This window comes from Octopus sinensis, linkage group LG2 (assembly GCF_006345805.1).
Source record: "Octopus sinensis linkage group LG2, ASM634580v1, whole genome shotgun sequence".
Lineage (NCBI taxonomy): Eukaryota > Metazoa > Mollusca > Cephalopoda > Octopoda > Octopodidae > Octopus > Octopus sinensis.
The window spans coordinates 90,170,718-90,195,419 of NC_042998.1; the positions used below are offsets into that span (position 1 = coordinate 90,170,718).

Consider the following 24,702-nt stretch of genomic DNA (forward strand, 5'->3'; position numbering starts at 1 on the left):
CCGCAGTCCAGTAACTGGAACGAGCAAAGTAATAAAAGAATGCATGTCAGTATCTGATCTTGTCTACATTAGAGCCGCTTTTACGAAAGGTGACTCCAATGTAGATGTGATCAAGGTGTAATGGTTTCTCTGGTCTACATATCAGTGATGGAATTCCTGAAGTATTTATTTCTGAAATGTATGTGGGTGCAAAAAGCATGTGGAAACGATTTGTCGCAGTTTCTGTATCAGTCACTTTCAATACATACCACACCCTAAATCTACATCGTTCTCGTTTCTGTAAAGAATAACAAGAGACTAGTCTCAAAACAAAAATAATCGCAGTTCATGTTAATCACAATGAAGTTATTTTCCCGGCATACCTCATCATATGTACTCCTTTAGTATTGCGAAAAGTTCATTAACAATATCAATCGTTAATTTCCAAACTTCAAGCTAAAGCAAGGGTCTATGCAATCGCTCGACCAGCTTGAAAGAAATAGCTACCAGATCTCCCTCAAATCATACACAGCCGACTTAAGAAAGATACATTGGATAATGTAGTTGTAGCTACTCTATATGCGAATAAAAGAGCACCTTTGATCCTATGCCTACTCGATCAACATTGATCTGAAACTAACAGCAATACCGACCTGATACAAAGCAAAATCATTTCAAGTTCAACTTGGCCTTCTATCCCTCAGGGGTCGATAAAATAAGCAACGAGTCAGTCAAGTACTTATGTCGATAGTATGGACTAAACCTTCTCTTAAAATTTCAAGCTTTGTGCCTATATTAGAAGCAATTATTATTTATCAACTAATTAACCTATAAATCATTTAATTGATTGCGTAATTAACCGTTCGATCAGTGAGTCAGCTGATTTGCCATAGTTCTTTTATCACCATTCGCGACCTCATCTAGAAACAAAATTCGTGTAACGAGCGCATGGACTAGTTAATTGGTTAACTAGTATGATGATGATGATGACGATGATGATGATGATGATGATAATAATAATAATAATAATAATAATAATAATAATAATAATAATAATAATAATAATAAGGCTACTCAACCTGAAGAAAATTCTAACTGGGCCCCACCTGCAAGGTCATGTGCTGTTTATCTTGATATGAGATCACTATGTCGCGCACATTTGGTTGTGATGCATGTGCCTGGTGTACCCTTATCAGACGGGTAGTCATGATGGGTATATTGGGCTTCGTATATTTTACCCCAGTGTCACTTTGATGGCATGAACTGCTCTCTCACTCAATAATAATAATAATAATAATAATAATGATGATGATGATGAGTTCAAATTTTTGCTACTGGAGCAGATTGGGGGAGGGGATTAAGTCGTTTACATCGACCCCAGTGTGTAATTGGTACTTATTTAATCGACCTCGAAAGGATGGAAGGCAAAGTCAACCATGGCGGAATTCAGATCGTAGCAACAGACGAAATATCGCTAAGCATTTCTTTCAGCGTACTAACGATTCTGCCAGCTCGCCGACTTAATAACAATAATTATTATTAACCCTGATGCAGTACCAGGCACTGGCTCTCATGGCTTCTGATCTTAACTGACTGGAAGTGTTGTTATATACATGTTTTGCTTTGGTATAAAAGATGGGCTACAGCAAATATTCTGCTCATTTGTCAGTTGTTTGACCTTAAAAAGTTGAGCATGTCTCTTGATGGCTGACGATATGTGCATCTCAGATCACGAGCAGAAGTAGTGAGAGAACACCATAGCTATGTACTGAGCGGAATTCTTTGGCGTTTGAATGACACACCTCTGGAAACATGGGTGTTTCGTTCAACTTCTTTAAGCAAACCTTATTCAGAGACATATTCAGCGCGATGGGTTACTCGACCTGAAGAAAATTCTAACTGGGCCCCATCTGCAAGGTCATGCACTGCTAATCTTGATATGATATCACCATCTTGCGCGCATATGGCTGTGATGCATGTGTCTGGTATACCCTTATCAGACGAGTAATGGTGAGTATACTGGACTTTGTATATTTTACCCCAGTGTCACTTTGATGTCATGCACTGCTGTCTCACTCAATCATAATAATAATAATAATAATAATAATAATAATAATAATAATAATAATATAATAATAATAAAATTTGAGTGTTTAACATCAGGCTTAAAATCTTCAGCATATTAAAAGAAAATCAAGAAGCCAGCTTGTATAAGACTAAAGATGAATCGTTGATATATTCGATCTAAAAATATTTATTGAAATGCTAAAAAAGAAATAGCTGAGCCACATCGGAACCACATCGGAACCAGAAAAAAGTTCAACAAACAATAAACATTAATGTGAAACATGACAAGAAAAATATCAAAGCAAAAATGCTAATTCCTAAACAAAAAAGCTTGTGAAGAGATACATACTATAAGGACTTGTTCTGCTGCATGTAATCAAGAAGTGTGTGTATATTTTGTGTTTGTATATCAGTTCATTTACGCATTTATTTGTACGGGAGGACTAATTATTTTAATGATTATATATCCATAAGTCCTTTTATTTCTTTACGATGATCACAAGTTCAGCGAGGACGATAGAAAATATACGCGCGCGCGAGAGAGAGAGAGAGAGAGAGAGAGAGAAAGAGAGGCGTGCAGGTGGGTGTATGCATGTGAGTGTGTGCGTGTGTGTTTGTGTGAGTGTGATGTGTATCTGTATGTGTGTGCGTGCGCGCACACGCGAAAGTAAGGGTTAGTGAATTGGGAATTTCATTACTGAATCACCTAGCATTAAAACAGCAAAGGGAAAGCAAGCGTTAGAAAACGATGTCAAAAATGCTCTATTTTATCAGGTGAAATACTCTAAAAGACTCAGAAATTGCCGGACACACCAAAAGAATAAAAAGCCCACTTGATGGGAAAAGACCACTAAAACGCTCTTGTGATTTCCTTTCTAAGTTTACTTTGAGTATGGGATCGCTGCTAAACAGATTTCTTCAGAATAAAATCACGTATACACACTAAGGTATGCAATTGAACACATACCTTTATACAATATATCAAAGAGCAATATTCATGAACATGTGTGTATGAGAAATACGGATGATGGATCGTGCTACATGTTCGTTCCAAGCTTACATCCGCTGCAGACATCTCTCTTAAACGTTTAAACAAGTAGATCAAGATTAAAGCTATAAAACTATCGTATGGTTCATCACAATGCCTATATCCAGTGATGTTTTTATTTTATTTTATTTTTGATATATAATTGAGTTATTTGAAAGTTTTGTATCCACTAATATTTTTGCCATTCATCATAGAAACTTTTCATTAAAATTTTCTCATTTGTTTCATTTTTCAGTCGCCATGTTTGTATAGAAGAACGACGAGTGTCTGTTCCTCGAGAGCACACTGAAACCTATTACCGACCTGTTTACAAGCGGCAAGTAGAAGTCTGCGAAGGATTTAAACTCTGCTCAACCCTCAGGTAGCTGAAACTCTTTCAATATTTATAGATTTTGCTTGCCAATTGTTTGTAATTACACGTATCAGCCATCAATAGATAGGATAAACTATCACTTAATCCCTATTCTATTACGGTCTTCACGATATATAGAACAAAACGAGAGGAAACATCTTACACACAGCTATATACATACACAAACACACATACTGAACACATACACTCATACGTACTCGTATTTATATATACATCTATGCATATGCATAGAAATACGTGTGTGTGTGTGAATGTGTTATCCTTTACTTAGAAAAGGGAATACCGCTTGGTTTCAGAAAGTCAGAAAGGACAAGCATAGAGAAACTGACTAAAAGGAAAGAAAGGGAAAAATTGAAAGAATATATGTATGTATGTGTGTATGCATGCACGCATGCATGTATACATGTATGCATGCATGTATGTATGTATGTGTGTATGTACAATTCATAAGAGTTACTTGAGCGATGATATTTTGAAAACAAGAGTTTAATATCTAATTCATACATATTTGTGTGTGTGCGCGTATGTGTGTGTGTGTGTGTGTGTGTGCGTGTGTGTGTGTGTGTGTGTGGTGTGTGTGTGTGTGGTGTGTGTGTGTGTGTGTGATATTGATAACATGAATATAATTTTCGACAAAAATTTTGTTTTATTTTCATTAAAATACCAACGACTTCAGAACAAGACATCCCGTTACAGTTCACCTGCATTTAGCATCTCTGACTGCTACTCTATTTGTTGCATTAGTTTCCCCCTGCCAGCAAATATAAAAGACCAACACAACGCTGAGTAAAGATGCTGTTATAATAAAAGGGTTAAAGCGCCGTTGGCTAATTTAGAAAGCTATTTCATTACGCATTATGAAACAAATGCAAAAACAAAATAAAGTTGTTATAGTTCGTTGAGAGTTGTTCTGCATTGGTTACAGTTGTTTGCAGAGTATTTGGGAATGCATCAAGTGGAGACAATTTGTATCTATCCTATTCCGTGGTACTATATCACACTGCATTAGTGCACGACACTAAGGTGGCATATACGGAAACCACGTTATAAAAATACATACAAAGACACGTAGCGAATTATATATATTGATATAGCATAGCTTATACTCAGCAGGCTAACTTCGCCCGTGATACGATGGTTAGTTTCACGTCGTGCTGAATATAGGAGTGGAGTATGGAACTGATTAACAAGCTCAAATTATTCGACAGAGAGAGAGGAGAGAGAGAGAGAGACAGACAGACAGACAGACAGACAGACAGACAGACAGACAGAGACAGATAGACAGAGACAGACAGACAGACAGACTGACAGACAGACAGACAGACAGACAGATAGACAGACAGACAGACAGACGGTCAGTCAGACAGACAGATATATGTATGTATGCAGACGCACACACACACACATATATGTGAATTTATATCTGTGTGCTTCTATGTGTGTCTGTGTCTGAGTGTATTTATACATAAGTAACGCTTTTTCTTGAATTTGTTTCATATTACATATCCCAGACTACCTTGATTCGAAGCAATTACAAATATGTGTCTCGCTCTCAGACACAATGTATCGTCTGCAAACACATCTGAAACAGTCAGTTTTACTCCTCCTGGTCACATGCACACACACACATACACATATACACATATACAAACACACAAACACACACACATGCCATCACTCAAGTATCAGTTTGATGTATTGCCTGTTACTATACTAACAAGATAAATATTGATAAATATTAAATTAACTGCTATAAAATTACTTAAACTAGTTTAGACTTCAAGAACTTTCAAATGATTTGTATGGAAGACTGATACTTTTGAATTGTTTATGATGCCAAGACTGTTTACTCAATTATAAGCCTCAGTATAAAGACATCGAGTCTTCTCCTAATGTTCACTGTTTACTACGTTTATTTAGAAACAAAATATTTTTGCAACGAAAGAATCCAGTCACAACCACTTAATCTTTTCTCATTACTGAACACTTACTATCTTTCTTCTGGAGACAACAATTTGGTGTATAATGTTAAAGCTAGTTTTCGATGAGTCACACAAGCTGTTACCCATAAAACGACAGGAGCAGCTGTACAAAATTACAATAAAATAAATAAAACATCTAAAATTATAGAAATATTAAAAAAATTAGTCGTAGTTAGGAAGGTAATATAATACGAACGTAAAATATCATTTGATCTTATAACAAGGTTAAAAGATCAACGAAAATGATCATCTTTAGCGCTGATCACTCCAATTTTGACACGCGTATCAAGATGACTTTCAAACAGAAACAGATGGTAATATAAGAGAGAAGAGAGACACGTTGCGATCGGAAGAATAGCATTATAATGTTTTTGTCAGTAACTCATAAACACATCATTATTTTGCTGGGCATTCCGCACAACAATCATCGTCTTCAAAGCATTATATTTCAGCTCAGAATAAATTCTACTTGTCGAAATAATAATCATTAGAATGAATGCAATTTTGCCAACACACTCATAACTTATAATGGTGAGACATATATCTCTGATTGACATACTTTTCTGTAACATAATCCAGACCAATGTGTTTTTCATTTTGCTTCACAAGCAAAGCTCAGGTTTGACAGAATTTATCTTCCGACTCTTTATATCTTATCTTTTACTTGTTTCAGTCATTATACTGCGGCCATGCTGGGGTACCGCCTTGGATTTTTAGTTGAATAAATCGACTCCAGTACATATTTTTAAAGCCGGGTACTTATTCTGTCGGTCTATTTTGCAGAACCGTTAAGTTACGGCGACGCAAACACACAAACACAAGTTGTCAAGCGGTGATGGGGAGGGACAAACAGACACAAAGACACACACACATAAATATATATATATATATATATTATATATATATAATATATATATATATATATATATATATAATATATATATATATATATATATATATATACATATATATATACGACAGCCTTCTTTCAGTTTCCGTCTATGAAATCCACTCTTAAGGCTTTGGTCGGCCCGAGGCTATAATACAAGACACCTGCCCAAGGTGCCACGCAGTGGAATTGAACTGGAACCACAGCCACTCCTGCGCTTATATGTTTATATGTTTATGTCTACATGTTAATAAAAAAAAATCCCCCACGCGTGAGGAGACTGCCTTCCATCCGCTCGAGTTTGATTAAAAGAAAATAGTACCAATCTAGCGTACTGGACTGGCAGAACAGTATGAACGTTGAACCGGTTGCTTTGTGATATTTATTCTAGCTTTTTTGTGTTCTGAGTTCGAATTCTGCCATGGCCTACTTGGATAATAGAGTAATCCGTTGCTCAGTTTAACACACTCTCACCTGACACCTTTAAGACCACGCTTCCAATTTGAAGATACTTTTCTCCTTCCCTTTCACCTATCCCAGAAGCTCTTTAAAGAGTCATGGGCGATGTCATTCAGCTTCAATAACTCGGATTTTTAAAATCTAACGAGCAACATCAGAAGAACGATAGCAATTCACCTTAAAATGCATTTACTCTTGTTTTAGAGAGAGAGTAATAATGTAGGTTGACATTTTTTTATTGTAGGAAAATTTGAAAATTTTGTTGAAAAGTCAAACAAAATCTTAAAATTCTCTTTCGGTATTAGTACTTGATGTTAAATGGAGTTGAAAACTCTGTTATTAACAATTGTGTTGTATCACTGTTATAAATCATTAAAAACATACAAGAGCCTACTGTAGAATACAATTTTGAACTACTGAAATTGACGAATTCTTTTAAGGCATTTTGAGCAGATGTTTGCTTGTTGAAGTCCTCTTTTTGCAGGAGGTTATTGAATTACTTAAATATGTGGTAGTCGGTGGGGTAGTGGGGTCGAGAGTGTAAATTGGTGAGAGGTAGAGTCTTGTAGTCTATATTGTTCGGTTTCTACAGAGTTATTTAAGAAACATCTAATCGGTCGATGGCTCATTTTTGGTGCGCGAAAGGAGTGTAGAGCAGACACTGTAAGAGCTACAGAAGGAGAGTAGGGGGAGAGAGAGAGATTGATAGCTACCTTGATAGATAGATTGATAGATAGATTGATAGATAGATAGAGAGAGAGAGAGAGAGAGAGAGAGAGAGGGAGACAAGCAGACAGACAGACAGACAGATAGACAGACAGACAGATAGATAGATAGATAGATAGATAGATAGATAGATAGATAGATAGATAGATAGATAGATAGATAGATAGATATGTTTCTTTATTAGCCACACAGGGCTGCACACAGATAGAACAAATTACAAGGTAGAGCTTTTCTTTTGAAGGTTTTTAAAAAAAAAAAAAAAAAGGAAGGGGAGTTTCGATCAAAAGGGATCGTAAAAGGAGAGAAAGAGGACAAAAAAAGGGGGGTTAAAAAAAAAATTGATCAATAGGGATCGTTATCACAGAAATGTCAATATGAAGTGTAAAGGGGAGGACAGGTGAGGTTTACCCGTGGAAAGAAAAGCCTACGGAAAAGACCACGGTAACCTCGGTCAATGGAGTCACATGTTATATTTCTTTTTTTTTTTTTTTTTTTGCGAATAAGCAACTCTCTGTTTTCAATTTCTGGGTTCATAGGATCATGCTCAAGGTGGCTTCGTCATTCATACGTGCCATTCTTGCTACATTCACCCATCTTTTTTTAAAATATTCGCTAGACAAAACTTGCCTCTCTACTCTCACCTTCCTTTTCAAGTGGTACTTGAAGAAGTTGATGAGAGATTGACCAGAGAGGAAAGTGTTTGTCTCCAATCCTTTCAGACGCGTCCACCAGATACATTCTTTCGCCATAGCCACAAGGATGATGAAAATAGCTCTTCCTTCCCGTTTGAAGGAAGGAGGCGTGACAATATTGACGATAGACTCAGCTGATAAACCGACTCGTCCCACACGTGACAGCAGTTGTTCGACATAAGCCCACAGGTCGGAAATTGTTGGACACTGCACGAGTGCGTGCAGAACGGTTTCGTCGCACTGACCGCATCTCGGGCAGGTCGGCCCCGTGTTTCTCGAGCCGTGTCTGTAGAGCTTATCCCGAACGGGTAGCGCTTCTCGGTAGCACTGCCAGGCCAGGGATCTCTGGAAGTTGTCCATGGGCCCTGGCCCGAAAGTCGTCCTGAACAGGCGGGTCAGGTACTCCTCGTCGACGTCCAGGTTCGCCCCAGATAGATAGATAGATAGATAGATAGATAGATAGATAGATAGATAGATAGATAGATAGATAGATAGATAGATAGATAGATAGATAGATAGATAGATATTGCTATTTTGTGACCAACAATGAGATAGAGGTAGAAAATTCGTCACAACAATCTCGTTTATCAGCTTTCTTTTCGCGCCTCTGCTTTAAAGATAAAAATAATCACAAATGCTAAGAGAGCAATCGGGTATTGTTATTAAAAAAAGGCGATTTTCTCTTTCTTCAGAAACTGCTTTAGTCGTGTGTCGTTTGTTCTTGATAATAGTGACGCATTTATAGTGTGCATTTACAGACACGCATGCACACACACACACACACACACATACATACATACATACATACATACATACATACATACATACATACATACATACATACATACATACATACAACAACAAAGTCACACACGTACAGATACACCCATACAAACATCGGAACAAGTTTCATTTACTTATATTTCATCAAGTCATGCCGTCTAGATCTCGCTCGTCTCTGATTACGGTGACTGCAAGGAAAAGTTTCTGTTCACTTCTTCACTGGCCTGACCGCACGGAAACAATCTTACCTAAATGTGTGATATTAGACTGATTTCAATGTATTTACGGGTTAAGAAGAGTTAGAGAAGGTAGAGGAGAAAAGTATACTCATCGTTCCTCCTCTTTACCATTATATTATCTGTCTTGTGCAATGTTTTAACTACCACCACTTCCTCCTCTCTCTTTCTCTCTCTCTCTCCTCTGTATATATATATATATATATATATATATATATATATATATATATATAAAATAATAAATATTAGGGAATGAATCCAAAATTACAGGGAAAAATCAGATTTAGGGTTAAATCCAATTTTATAGTAAAATATTATATAATATAATTCGAGACAAAACCACTATTTTAAAACCAAACAAGGAAAGACTTAATCAATACATAAAATTTTAATATAAATTAAATAAACCTCCACTACAATTGTTTCATGTCTGCTACCGACAATCTTCAGGTGGATTTTCGATCTTCTAATCAGTATTAAAATTTTATGTATTGATTAAGTCTTTCCTTGTTTGGTTTTAAAATAGTGGTTTTGTCTCGAATTATATATATATATATATTATATATATATATATATATATATATATATATATATATATATATATATATATATATATATATATATATATATATATATATATATATATATATATTATATATATATATTATATATATATATATATATATAATATATATATATATATATATATATATAATATATATATGTATGTATATGCGTGTGTGTGTGTGTGTGTGTCCCTCCTCAATCGTCCCAAAATTCTCTCTTCCTCTTTTTTTTCATCGCTTTGTATTTTGCGTTGCTTTTGTGTTTTTTCCTTTCTTTTTGCTCTGTCGTATTGTGTACCCATCGTATTTCTTAGGTGTCACGTTCTTTTTTACATACCCACACAAAGATAGCTATCTCTCTTCCCCTCTCTTTTCTTTCTCTCTTTCTCTCTCTCACTCTCTCTCTCTTTATATATGTTTAGCGGGAGGTTAGTCACTGCTCTCGTTAGCGATCGAGCGTACAATACCCATGAAACAATGGAAGGTCGAAATCCCGTGATGTGCTGGTCTCGGCGCAGGAGTTGGTGACGATTTATCTCCCTGCTAGTGATATAAACAAGTGTGCATTTTGCACCAAAGCCTATATGCGAGGTTTTCTCAAGGTATCTATCGCAGTAAAGTTTGTTCTAACAGAACATCGTCGTTTAAGTGGGAATAAACATTACTTGTTAGTATTAATACTACCTCTGTAGCTAATATATTTGTGTGTGTGTGTGTCTGTGTGTGTGTATAAGTCATAAATGACACAGCAATTTTATTTAACAATAAGAAAATTCAAATATCACGACAAATTGTTCAGTATCTTAAAACATGTAAATAATTTATATTACTATATTTAACAATAAATAAATTACTTACATTAAGGAAGTTTTTTACGAGTACTACTGGATTATTTGAATCCATATATTGTGACTTAGATAGATAGATAGATAGATATATAGATAGATAGATAGATAGATAGATAGATAGATAGATAGATAGATAGATAGATAGATAGATAGATAGATAGATAGATAGATAGATAGATAGACGCGTGTGTGCGTGTGTGTACATTAATATGTGAACGTGTATATGTGTGTAAATATATACACACACACATGCACAAGTATTGATCTCTACTTCAATATTGTTTCTCACATGCATTGGCCCAATGTCAAGAAAAGGAACAGCGGAATATATATACCCCGGGACTTGAAAGGTACTTCTTTTATCTAGCCTGGAAAGATGAACTCATTGACAGAAGGAATCAAGACAAATTTTTGGCTAGGATAAAAGACGTTTTCTATTGCTCAGCCACGTTAGGGAAGGAAAACTAGAGACTTAACAAAAACGAAGTGGGCTTTGCAAATAGCACTTATAGGGTCGGGAGGTCGAGCTAAACCGGGTGATTAAAAACTAGTATGGTTCAACCGATAGACTTCGGTGTAGTTTCTGTTCATTTAGCTTCATTAACGAAGTTTGAGTCAACCAGTTACCCAAATGGAGTAGAGTTTTCTAACATTGTGAGAGGTGGCTTTAGCTTGTGAGCAAAACAGGCGATTGCAAAGCAGTTTCCAATATATTATATACTACTTACAATATTAAATACTAATTTTCTAAGGCGGTGAGCTGGGACAATCGTTAGCACGCCGGGCAAAATGCTTAGCGGCATTTCGTCCATCATTACGCTCTGCGTTCAAATTCCACCGAGGTAGACTTGCCTTACAGCCTTTCCGGGTCTTTGAAATAAGTAACAGTTGAACGCTTGAGTCGATGTAATCGACTATCCCCTCCCCGAAATTGCTGGAGAATAATGCTGTAAGTCCTATGTGAATTTCTGTAAATATTACGAACGTGCTTATTTACACAGTCAGTATCCTTTAGTAGCCATCTTAGGCAATTGAGTATGAAAACCCGTTAAAAATAGATTATACTTTTATTTATTTTCTCGGGAAAGCTTGCTAAATGTCCTCCTTGAATTTTATACAGAAATTACAAGCGTTTTATAGACTAGTTAGTATTGACCTGCATATATGCAATATGATAGGAAATGTGACATAAATAATTATTTGTAGTCTGTTTGTGATTGTATATATGTATGTGTTTGTGTATGTATTTATACATATATGATTATGTTTCTGTGCGTATTTATGAGTGCGTGCGCGTGTGTGTGTATATGTGTGTACGTGTGTGTGTGTGTGTGTGTGTGTGTGTGTGTGTGTGTATGAGTCTGTCAGTTTGTGTGTTTGTGTGTCTGTGTGTCAGTCAATTATCTCTTGTGTATTTTCGCGAAACAAATTCGGACCAAAATAAAGCTCACAGATTTGATTTATCCTTCCAATCGTTTTCATCTCTTCATAGAGATTCTGTCTCATTATCTTCGTCTTTAGACCACGGCCTTATCTTTATAGCCATTTAGTCAGTCGTAAACATAGCTAGACCTTCTATTATAAGATCATATTACTTCTTTGTAGCAAAGGGAGACTCTAAAAGCTTCGTTACCAATATACAAACTAGGATCTTGTTCAAAAGATATCACTCAACCCATCCATGACTAAATCATCAATACAGAAATTTTGTCAAAGTTTACTTATCCAGAAGTTAACGTTAACCTCACCGAAAAAGTCACTCGTGCCATATCTTAATAATCTGGAATTCATTTCAAGATAAAGAGTTGTTTGAACATGTTTAACCAAAGTTAGGTGAGAAAATAACTATTAGAATACCATTTGTACAATCTGAAATACATAAATATCTTGTTACTAAAGTGGTTAAACTCCTGCAAGATGATTCTGGCACCTGGTTTTGATACAATCTTTTCAATTCACTTACACTGACAAAGTAAATGAAGCCAAGGTTTTTAAAAAATCAATATATTGATATCTTTACTGAATACTTATTGAAGAATTTAAGAAATAGATTTGTTTGCATTTATATTGAACAGGATTGCTACTTAAATACAATGGCAATTCAGTGTCTTGTAAACAATCATCAAATTTACACAATTGAACAGCATTTACAAATCTTGTTTGTTGTCAATATCATCATCAAAGACCAACGCTCTGAATAAATATCTTAAAAAGTAAACACACCTCACGGGATTAAAACACCTGGGCCAGCGAGGAACTCTCTCTGTAGTTACTCATCTTTTTAGATATAACTTAGACTGGTTTTGGCCGTTATTGGCTCAATCCACGTCTAACTTAGTACCGACCAATCTTCCTCATATCATACCCACTATCATAAAAACATACATTAGAAAATACAGCTCTTTTTTACAATCCACAAAAGAGATTGGCTGATCAACGCACGAATGTTTTCGATTGTAGATCTAATCATTCAATGTGAGCGAAAGCTGAAAAATTCAGTTCAAAATGTTTGATATTTTTTCTACTTATGTAACAGATCCATACAGAAGTAGATAACCGCTTGGCTGACCGATTCTGCTGAATACCTCTGTATATTAAACTAAGGATTGTACATTAAATGGATTTTATAGCTATTCACAAATATTGTATTATAATAGATTATATTACCATGATGTATTTTACATACATGCATACATATTCATACTCAGATACATATACATAATATGCATATGTGTATCTAAATGTTGATATACATTAATAAAAACGAGAGAGAGGGAGAAAGAAAAAATTTAAAAAGTAAAAATAAATAAATAAAATAAAAATAAATAAAAAATAATCATTTGGAGAACATTATAGAAAAGGGGTAAAATGGTTTATCTACCAAAACTATGGTAAGGTATATTTAGCTTATTTATATCAATAGGTAAGATAATTTATTAGAAAAAAATTAATAATTCAAAATGGTAGATTAAAAATTATTGTTTTATAGTAGGTAAATGTACTACTACTATATGATAAGATTTTCCCTGTCCCTTAAGCATTGGTCTACTTAATAGCAGCTAACATCTTGTCTGAAGTATATTCTTACTGAACCAAATGGCTTTGCTTCAAAGAAATCGTGATTTATGACTTTGCCACTTAAATTGTCTATCTATTTTGACCTACCCTAAAATGATACTACACACTGTCTTCTCTCAGATTTGGTAAACTAGCCTATAAATTAAAGTTGAACCCCGCCCCCAATAATTAAATCTAAATAACAAAAATAATCAGTGATAAGCAGTGTCTTTTTTGAAAAAAATCTCAGTTACAACTATGATGTTGGTAAAACATGTTCTTTGTCTGGATAAAATTATACAAATGAGTCCTTCGAATTTAACTAAATTCTTAATTTTTATGCAGCTGAATATTTCTCTACATTTTAAATTGCTGTAATGTTTGCATTGTTCAATTAAATGGAGTCGCATGAAACGATCCTACTGCACTACCTCTGGATATCCTTGTTGCTTATTTTGATTATGTATGTATGTATGTATGTATGTATGTATGTAAGTATGTATGTATGTATGTATGTATGTAAGTATGTAAGTATGTAAGTATGTATGTAAGTATGTATTGTCTCGACCACGGTCGAACAATGATGATGATGATGATGTATGTATGTATGTATGTGTATGCGTATATATATATATATGTATATATATATGTATATATATATGTATATATGTAGTATGTATATATATGTATATATATATATATATATATATATATATATATATATATTATATATATATATATATATATATATATATATATAATATTAATTAGAGACAAAACCACTATTATGGATGTATATGTATTTATTTATTTTCTGTATGGGTGTGGGTGTGAATATATTGGTGGATATATCGAGTATTGTACGTATGTATATGTATATGTGAGTGTGTATATGTATATGTTTGTGGGTGTGTGTAAATATGTGTGTGTATTTGTGTGTGAATGTATTGATGGGAGGATTGCTATATAGGTTTGTTATTGTGTATTTGGTAAAGGGATGTTTTATCATTATATTTGTATGTATGGGTTTCGTTTATCATGATTGCTTTATTAAAGAATTTTTTAGTAAATTCAGTCTATTTACGTTGATTAACATATTCTATTCTATTCCATTCATAATCTTTAAAATAACGTTCGTTCATCACGCGCAAAGAATTTATTAAAATTATATTCTATTTCCTTGATAATGTAATTTTGTTAACGCTGTAACAGTTAGGCTTTTAAATTTACTTCATAACTTAAAATTGAATAGAAGGTACGTATTTTTTAAGATCTCCTAATTGTAATTTTAATATGTATAAGCTTTTGAATAATATATTCTCATTATGTTAATCTTGTTGTTTATGTAGTGATCTATTTATCGTATTTTTCTTTGTTATTAGTTATTAAATAATTTAGACATACTTTGATAAATAGATAGGTTCGTTTTAAATGGCTTAGGTTATGTTTAATAATAGAATAATTTTATATAAGTTATTATTCTTATTCATAAATTTGTTTTAGAATGGTGTTGGTGTTTTTAATAGTATATTGCTGAGTAGGGAATGTTCCTGTATGTGTGTGGCTGAGTGTATGTATCTGCTGAATTTGTTACTCCTCTGTGTTGGAGTGTTGCGGTGGGAGTGCGGTTGTGTGTAAGTGATTGTGTGTGTGTGGGTGTGCATTGTTTATGTGTAGAAATGTTGTTTTCTTTTGGGTGTTTATGTATGTGTGAATGTGTGAGTGTGTGTGTGTTTGTTTGCGTATTTGTGTATGTTTGCTGTATGTATGTGGTATTTGGAATATGTGTGTGTGTGTGTTTGTTTTAAGTATTTATGTATGGTTGTTGTATATATGTGGTATATGGTATTTGGTAGTTTATTGCTAAGAATGAAATGTTTCTGTGGGTTGTTGTTGAGTATCTGCGGCTGCTGGATGTGGTTTATGAATGAGGGTTGTATGTGTATGTGTGGGAGTATGAATAAGTAATGTGTAGAAGTATACGGCTACTTTATTAATTTATCGTTGCCTAGAAGTTTATGTGTATGTATAGAGATATATATATGGGTGTGTGAGTTAGTGTATGTACTTAGATATGTTTATATATATACTTAGATATTTGGGTATGAGCATGTATGTATATATATTTTAATTTTTGCTTTTTGTTTTTTGAAATTAGATTCTTCATCTTTAAATATGAGAACTTAAATACTAGGTTTCATTATATTCAATTGTTTATAGAGGTTATTTTAGTTCTTGATTATATATAGATTATATATAGATTATATATATATTTTTTCATTGATAAATTTATATTATTTATATTTTTTAGTCATTTTAAATTTATATCTTAAAATATTGATTATTTTTAGATCTGAATACCACCTGATGAATGTCATTAGAAGAGACACGAAACAATTGTAGTGGCGAATTTAATTTTATTTAATTTATATAAAATTTTTTATGTATTGGATTAAGTCTTTCTTTGTTTGATTTGCATAATAGTGGTTTTGTCTCTAATTAATATTATATAATATTTTACTATAAAATTGGATTCAGTCCTAAATCTGATTTTTCCCTGTAAATTTGGATTTATTCCCTAATATTATTATTATATATATATATATATGTATATATATATATATTATATATTATATATATATATATATATATATATATATATATATATATATATATATAACATTATTGGTGAATTGAAGAAATGGAGCTGAACGCAGATTGAACAGAAATCGTTTTATTTCATTCTACACGTGTTTCGAAAGGCACAAATTACCAAAATCCGATTGAATAATGGGATCATATTGTGTCTTTCTCTTCAGGAAGAAAAAAGGAAATCCGTTGGAAAAACAAAAACAGAACAGAGGCGGAGCAAAAAACAAATCGAACTGTGCTCCTAAGAGCCCATGGCGAAACTGTTTATCAGTGTATGTTGAGAACCGGTGGCTGAAGAATTCAACGGGTCAGGCATCGGTCAATCATGTGGGTGAGGGTGTATAGATGTTCTTTGTGACCGAGAATAAAGTTCTGACTATTTAAGGAATATTGGATGTTTTATAAGGGGCGAGAAAAAATCTACTTAGAGACGTGTGTGTGTGTATACTGTTCTATATATGTGTGTGTTGGCGTAGGGGTAGAAAACATTTTTTGTGTACGTGTGTGCGTTTGATCGTTCGGCTGTCAGTGGCTACTGCCGTGATAACCGTTGGGTGGCAGAAAGAAAAAAATTAAAAAAATATATATATATATTATGTTTTATGTGTGTGTGTGTTCATCTAAGCCTGCCTTGTCAAGGAAACCCCCCGCTGTGAGAAAACCAAGCCCCGTTTGTCTTACAGGAGTAATTCCCCTTGCAGTGGTTAATCGTAGATATCTTAAAGGCTATTTCAGAATTTGTTACCAAGGGCTATGGGTGCCGGTATTATTTATAAACGCTATTTAAAGGCCAGATAAGTGTAACGCCGCCAATGGGGGCATCGAAAAGCCGACTGTAAGAGCCCGTTTACCATCCGGCCTCTGGCAAACAAAATATGGAAGAGTTCGGAGACACAAAGGTTGCACTGTCTTCTGCCCCTATCAAATGGGAGGGCCACCGACAAAATTGACCATTCCAGCCTATAGCTTAAGTTCGCATCCTTCAGTCGCCATATTAGCTTACTGAGTCCCGTGGTCTGGCGCTTGTTCACGTTCCGAAAAGTTGCGTAATGGTTGGAGACACGCAAAGACAATCTTGAGGATGATGCCCCTACATAAGTGAAGGCATCTGAGTCCGTGTAAACCTTGCATTGGTAGACGGCGTTTTTGATCTTGGAGTTCGCCGACGTGAATCTTAATCTGCTAGGATTAGTTTCTGAAATTAGAACTGCGTTCCTGTCACTATGTTCGTTCCGAGACCTGCAGCCGCTTACTACTCTATTTTCCACTACGTCACTATTAACTATAGGAATACCCCTGATTCTCCACTATCTATCAGAGTGCTGTCATTGCTACTGCCCGTGGTACTGCTATTGCGGGAAATGATGCTGGGGATGCTAATGGGGCTCTCTACCCTACTCCCATTATTACCGTCAACCACAACACCCCTATTTATAACTATACCCCTAGTGGGTACTCCCTGGCTGGAGCTGAGATTATGTGTCACTGTACTGGCTCTCATATCATTATTACTACTATAATTATTCCTACTGAGCATTAAACCGGGAGCGGAAGAGGCTGTGCCTCCGGAAAAAGGAGATAGGGTCTTAGTAAGTAGCCTATTATTATGGGAGGCGATTATCTGGGCGAGGTTTTTAGTGTTGGAGAAAGCTATCCTAACTTTATGTGAGTTAACCGTGGAGTAATATTTAGAATTTCTGGGGAAGTTATTGGCGATGGCTTGTCTAAACATGAGGGGGAGGTTAGTTCTAATCTGCTTACCAAAGGGGATTACAAACCATATATGCTTATTCCTATCAGTGTGATGGGTCGGGACGCCAGCTCTCGCATTCGGGTGGGTGATTCTCGGATGAATAACGGGTCTTGGGTTAGTGTAAGACCTCCCGGACCGATAATTATCCTTGTTCGCTAAATTAAATGCGGGAGCGACTACCCCGGCATCCGCCGCGCTCCCGTCCTTACTTAAAATGTTAATGTTATTATATACGGCCCTATCCTGATGACCGAATGATGGCATCGGAAGGGCCGGATCAATATAAATTACCTTCTGCCTATAACCGGCCTTGGATAGTGCGGCGTTATAAAATTCCGCTTTCTGCATAAAAATATCGGCACTGGCGGACAAGCCAGACAATCTTAGAGAGATGTTTTTAACCAAATTGTCTGTTACGGTTTTGGCATGATTTGAGAAGACACTTTTGATTAAACTTTTGATTAATCTTTTGATTAAACTTTTGATTAATCTACTACAAGATTATTCATCTTTCTATTTCACATAATATATATATATATATATATATATATACATATATATATATGTATATGTATATGCATATGTATATATGTATGTATACATATATATAGTACCAATATATATAGTGTATATATATATATAATCCTTACACTCTCTTTTCATTTAAAATTTTTTATTTGTTTTTTTTGTGTGTTGTTTTGTATTTTTTCAACGCCTTTTATTTTACTGTCTTCTCTCTTTATCGAGAAGGGAGTGAAAATTATTATAAGAAATATACTGAAGCGAATAAACTTGACAAAGCTATTTTGTCTAGTGTACTACCTTCCATATATTTCTTACTATCTTTTGATCCCTCATTCTCTTATTTCCACTTTCTTCGTAAATTATCTGCCTATCATGAATGACGGGAAATTACTTTACCGTGTTGATAAAATAAGTAATAACATTCTTCAGTTTTCAATCTTCCAGGAAAAAGAAATATACTGAAAGTTATTTTAGACAGAAAGGCTTACGTTTAAGAGTACATTAGGGAAATCAACTTGTACTAAGCTACAACCGTTTTCATAAAATTCAAGGTTCACCCACACAAATTAAATGATTTCAATTTCAATTGTTTATTGATCTACTTTTCGACGTCTCTATATAATAACATATTTTCCATAATATACCATTCTTTTGAGTTTTCATTAAAATGATTTCTATTATAGGGTTGTTTACAAACTCGCCATGCGGAAGGTGTACCGGACAGAAGTACAAACTAAACTGATCAACAGCTGTTGTCCTGGTTGGCTGCAATTTGATAAAAATTCCCGGGATTGTCTCAAACGTGAGTAAAATATTTTATTTGTATCATCCGCTATCTTTTTTCCCCAGGTTATCAACCATTTTTTATCACTATTAAATTTCTTCCTTTTAAACATATATTAATAATCAAACTACAGCAGTCACTCGCAAGTGTGTATGACTTAGTAGCATGCATCATCCTTTCTATGTCTGCTCGAGACTACACAGGCACCTAAAAAGGCATCTATGTAGTTGTGAGCTGACATAGATACCCTCTCGACCCTTAACCCAGCAAAACCTCGAGGATGCAGCACTTGCAGATGAATATACTGAAGCAACATGGAATAAAGCACCTTGCTCTAGAACACAAAACGCCACCCGGGCCAGGAATCGAACGTACGACATTATGATCGTTATCCTAATAGCACAAATCACAAGGCCTAATGCTTTCGTTATTAGTGTCGATATCATAAGATATCATTAGGTAACGAGCTGACAGAGTTGTTAGCTTGCCGGACAAAATGCTTTATGTTCTGAGTTCAAATTCCGCCGAGGTTTACTTTGCCTTTCATCCTTTCGGGGTCGATGAAATAAGAAGCAGTTACGCACTGAAATCGATGTAAGAGACTAGCTCCTCTCCCAAAATTCCAAGCACTTGCGTCTGTAGCAGAAAGGATATCATAAAATATGAAGCCATCTGAAGTTATTTTATTTGCCAGTTAAACGAACTTAAGACAAACTAATATATGGTTTGCGAATTTGAGGTAAAATTCGTTGTGATGACGATTTAAATTTCAAATGCAACAAAGAAATCATAAATTACTGAATTCGTTTTATTTTATTTATTTATTTATTTTATTACCTCCGCCTTCGCTAAGGCGGAGGTACTGTTTACAGTCGTGTTTATTTTTCCGTGGACAAGATATCTTAAGAACCGCTGGATGGATTCAGATGAAATTTCAGGGATGTTTGGCCTCGTGACTGGCACGAACTGATTAGATTTGGGAATCGACCCGGTACCGGACAAGGATTCTGGATTATTTTTCCTGTGGTTTTTTACTTAATTTTTGAGAGTGGTCGGGTTCATTTTTAGTATTCTCTTTTGTGAGATCAGACGAGTTTATTTCAGATATTCTCATTTTAAAAATCATCACTGGCTAATTGTTGAGAACACATTGGTGTTGCTTTGGCGGAGGTTTGCGCTCTCTGAGGGCTCTTGCTTGTTTTGTTTTGCTTTTGTTTTTGTTTTTTGCTACATACATATTTGTGTAGTGTTCTTGCTCGTTTGTATTTCAGGAAGATCAATTATTTCATTGAAAATTTGAATTGCTTCAAATTCCTGTATCACCAACTTTGAATATCTTTTACCATATCTTCATGTGAAAAAGAGCCTTGAACGCCTGGTAGACGTCTGTATCGGTGTTCATACTTATTACATAGTGGATTCATTTCTAACTAACGTCAACACCGATTTCCTCTACTATAAATAGAAAATCAAACCTGCCTTTCTGTATTATCAATGTGTGTAGTCGCCTACATTTTATTTTCGTGCAGCTTTATATATACACAAACATGCCCATGAAATAATCTAGAGTATTTATTTATACACAAGTATCTTTCGTGGAACACGTTTGAAATTTCTATTGACACATTCTTGATTCCAATCAGTTCAATCTGAGCAGTTTCAATGAAAGCATAAAAAATTATTTTAGTCACGTATTACTGGGCCTCCCTGTATAGATGACATATGTCAAACTTGCTTAGTATGTCTCCCTTATTTTACACAGCACTCTACGTAAGTTATATAAAGAGTGAAGTGAAAATTAAAATATATACGTACAGTTGTATCTGCATTTCAGCATGTGACTGCTGGTAGTCGGTATATAAATTCGAATGAATCAAATAACTAAAGTTCTTGTTTTTTCAAAACTTCATGCATGCATGCATGCAGAAAGAAAGAAAGAAAGAAAGAAGAAAGAAAGAAAGAAAGAAAGAAAGAAAGAAAGAAAGAAAGGAGTACTAGTGGAATGTCCCAGTGAAAACTTCAATGAAATGTAAACATAATAGACCTGATATAATGATTTAGGATAGAGAAGTTGTGAAAATCAGCTGCCCAGCGGATGATAACACAAAGCTAAAAATCAACGAAAAAGAGAATACCTACGCTGAACTATTAAGAGAACTGTAGTTACTCTATCCAGATTACAAGTTCAAGTTTATATCTGTAATTATTGGGGGACTGGGATATGTAACACACTGCCTAAACACCACTCTTTAGAAATTAGGCTTCTCAAAACCAGAAAGGAGAAAAGGAGAAAGTTTATCATTTAAGTATATATGAGCATGTCTAGATATGCAAGTATTTGCATGAGAAGTGATACATAAAACAAAATATACAAATCTGCACAAATACCCTGTTGATGTTATTGTAATTCCAATAAAGGAGCCTTGGATCTAGGTTAGAAACCGGCTCTTCCTCTATTTTCAAGAGATCTTGAAATAAAACTGAATAATGACATACATACTTATACTTATACACACACATATATTGTGTGTGTGTGTGTGTGTGTGTGTGTGTTTTATTCCGCATATTATTGTCAAAATTATATGCAAATGCCTTAGTTCTACTGCTAACAGTAAAGAAATGCTAGCATTGGTTTTGTCGGCAAGAAGTGTTGTTGAAAGCAAAAGTTGCTAAGGACTAGATAAATCCCTGACAGCCATATTCTCCGGTTAATAATTCAACTGGTTTTATCGGTATCTACCAAAACGTCGAGACTACAAAGATTTCTAGATAGCTGATGAAAGGAAGTTTTTCCATTTCTTCCGTTTGTAGTATATCTCTTTAATTTTTGTGTGTGTGTATGTGGGAGGGTGAGTGTAGAAGCATGTGTGTGTTTGTATGCATATATGTATATTTTTATTTGTATATTTGTGTTTATATATATATGTGTGTGTGTGTGTGTGTGTGTGTGTGTGTGTGTGCATGTATATGCATATAGAGGATGATTGAAAAGTAACTACATATTTCAAAATACTTATAATTTATTTTATTAACAATGATTTTTAGAAAAACTTAATATGTGTAGAAAGCACAAAGCATGAAGTTTTATTTAAAATTCGATATAGACACCAGCATTCGCCACCAGCTTCTGAAGAGGCCCGGGAATCGCATCAACTGGAACTCTTGTGAGGTGGAAGACATAACTTCTCGTATTCGCCCTTCACGTTCTTCCAAAGTCGTTGGTTTGGTAGAGTAGACTTGCTCCTTTAACCAACCCCAAAGACAAATGCCACAGAGTGTTAAATCAGAGCTTCTGGCCAGCCAATCATGCGGACTTCGACGACCCATCCATCTCCCAGGGAAGTGGGTATTCACCCATTTACGAACAACAATAGCAACATGTGGAGGAGCACCATCTTGTATAAAAATCAAATCTTCAATATTCTCCCAAGTACTGATAACTGGCCTGATTTCATCTTGCAGCATGGTGCGGTACCTTTCCGCATTCATGGTATTGCAAAGGATGAAAGGACCCACGATCCTGTCCGAAGTCATTCCACAAAATACCGTTGCCTTGCACCGATTCTGCATTTTTTCAGAGGTAACACGAGGATCTTCTCCAGCCCAGTAGTGCAGCTACGACGGTTCGCAAACCCATCAAGTCGTATACCGCTTCATCACTCCAGAGGATATTTTTAAAGAGATCAGGCGATGTTTGTAAGGCTTCTAAATTTCAAACAAAATAATCAATTTGAAAGAAAATCTAACAACATAGAATCAATCCCCATACATCAAAGAACAGATACAACAAATTTGAGAAAAAAAATTATCGTTGAATAAATTATAAGTATTTTAAAATAGGGAGTTACTTTTCAATCACCCTGTATATATATATATATATATATATATATATATGTGTGTGTGTGGTGTGTGTGTGTGTGTGTGTGTGTGTGTGTGTGTGTGTGTGTGTGTGTGTATGTATGTATGTATGTATATGTGTGTGTGTACATTGCATATTTGCAGATATAATTTGAACTCTTGTACATTTTTGCATATGGTCACCATTCTACTTTTCTTTTTCAACCATCTTCATCCCTTCTATACCTTTCAGCATAAACCTCTGTGCATTTCCACTTGGAGTCGCACCAATCATGATACTTCAGTTTTCGGATCTTAAAAATTCTTTAAATTAAATTCTTCAACAAGCTGTTATTCGTCCCTTGTTCCGTCAACTTATTGCCGTTCTCTCTTCCTCTGTCATTGTGTTTTAGTGAATGCGACATTGTTATTGTTCATATGCTTCTTATTCTTAGCCTGATCACCATCATGTGCAGCTTTCTCTCTTATTTCATATCTCACCTGCCTTACCATTTTAATTGCCCTATTTTTCGAACTACCCTCTCCTATGTTTCGTCTCGTCTCATATCATGATCACTCACACAAACCATAGCCCACTCACTTTCACCTCCCCTTTCTGTTCCCCCCTCTCTCTCTCTCTCTCTCTCCGTGACTCTTTTTCTCGCTCTCTTTCTCCCCACATTTACCGTCTCAAAATCAATTATTCTTTTCATTTTCTCAGTTTAGAATCCAGTGATGAAACCGTTACTTCTCCCTTCATCTTTTCTCTCTATTTTTCTCTCTCCGTCTTTCTCTCTGTTTCTCTCTTCCTTTCTCTTTCTCTCTCTCTCTCTCTCTCTGTCTCTCTCTCTCTCCTCTGTCTCTCTCTCTCTCTCTCTCTCTCTCTTTCACTCCCTTTCTCTCTCCATATAGCTCGACAAACATCCGAAACGTTTATCTTATTTCTTGTCTTAAACCCTATTCCATTATTTGAAATATTTTCTAAAGCAAAAAGCACTCGCTGATTTCCTCGAATTTTAGTGTCCTATTTTTTAACTTCAAATTAAATTTTTATATTAGCGTATTCGTTTTTTGCTTCAAGTAAAAATGTATAATTGTGTGAGCTTATGTATATACATAAGTTTTTGCATATGTGCTTATGTTTACATGTGATACGGAGAAAAAGGAAGAGAGCCTGCGTTTGTAAGACTTGAATTTTAATTTTTATTACATTTTTACGCTTATTACTGTAAATATCCTGCCGTTGCATTCATAATTTAACAAGATTTTATACATTCATTTATAAACTAAGTCGAGGCGATGTGTTTTTAATAATAAATCGTCTATCAAACTACTGAAAGCTTCTGATTGTTGTTGTTATTGTTGCTGATGTTGTTTTCTCTTCTTCCTGCACCAAGTTACTGATAATTTCAGCAGACAAATATTAATAGACACTGAATTTACTAA

At 34.9% G+C, this 24,702-nt stretch overlaps 1 protein-coding gene across 1 annotated transcript in view; it reads left to right on the plus strand.

Annotated features, from left to right (window-relative positions):
- The window catches only part of LOC115232219 (epidermal growth factor-like protein 8), a 78,588-nt gene that overhangs the window by 46,339 nt on the left and 7,547 nt on the right, over positions 1–24,702 (plus strand). The window contains exons 2-3 of the mRNA XM_029802064.2: positions 3,330–3,455; positions 19,319–19,437. Of these exons, the coding sequence (XP_029657924.1) occupies positions 3,330–3,455; positions 19,319–19,437 (245 nt within the window). The remainder of the gene's footprint in view (positions 1–3,329; positions 3,456–19,318; positions 19,438–24,702) is intronic.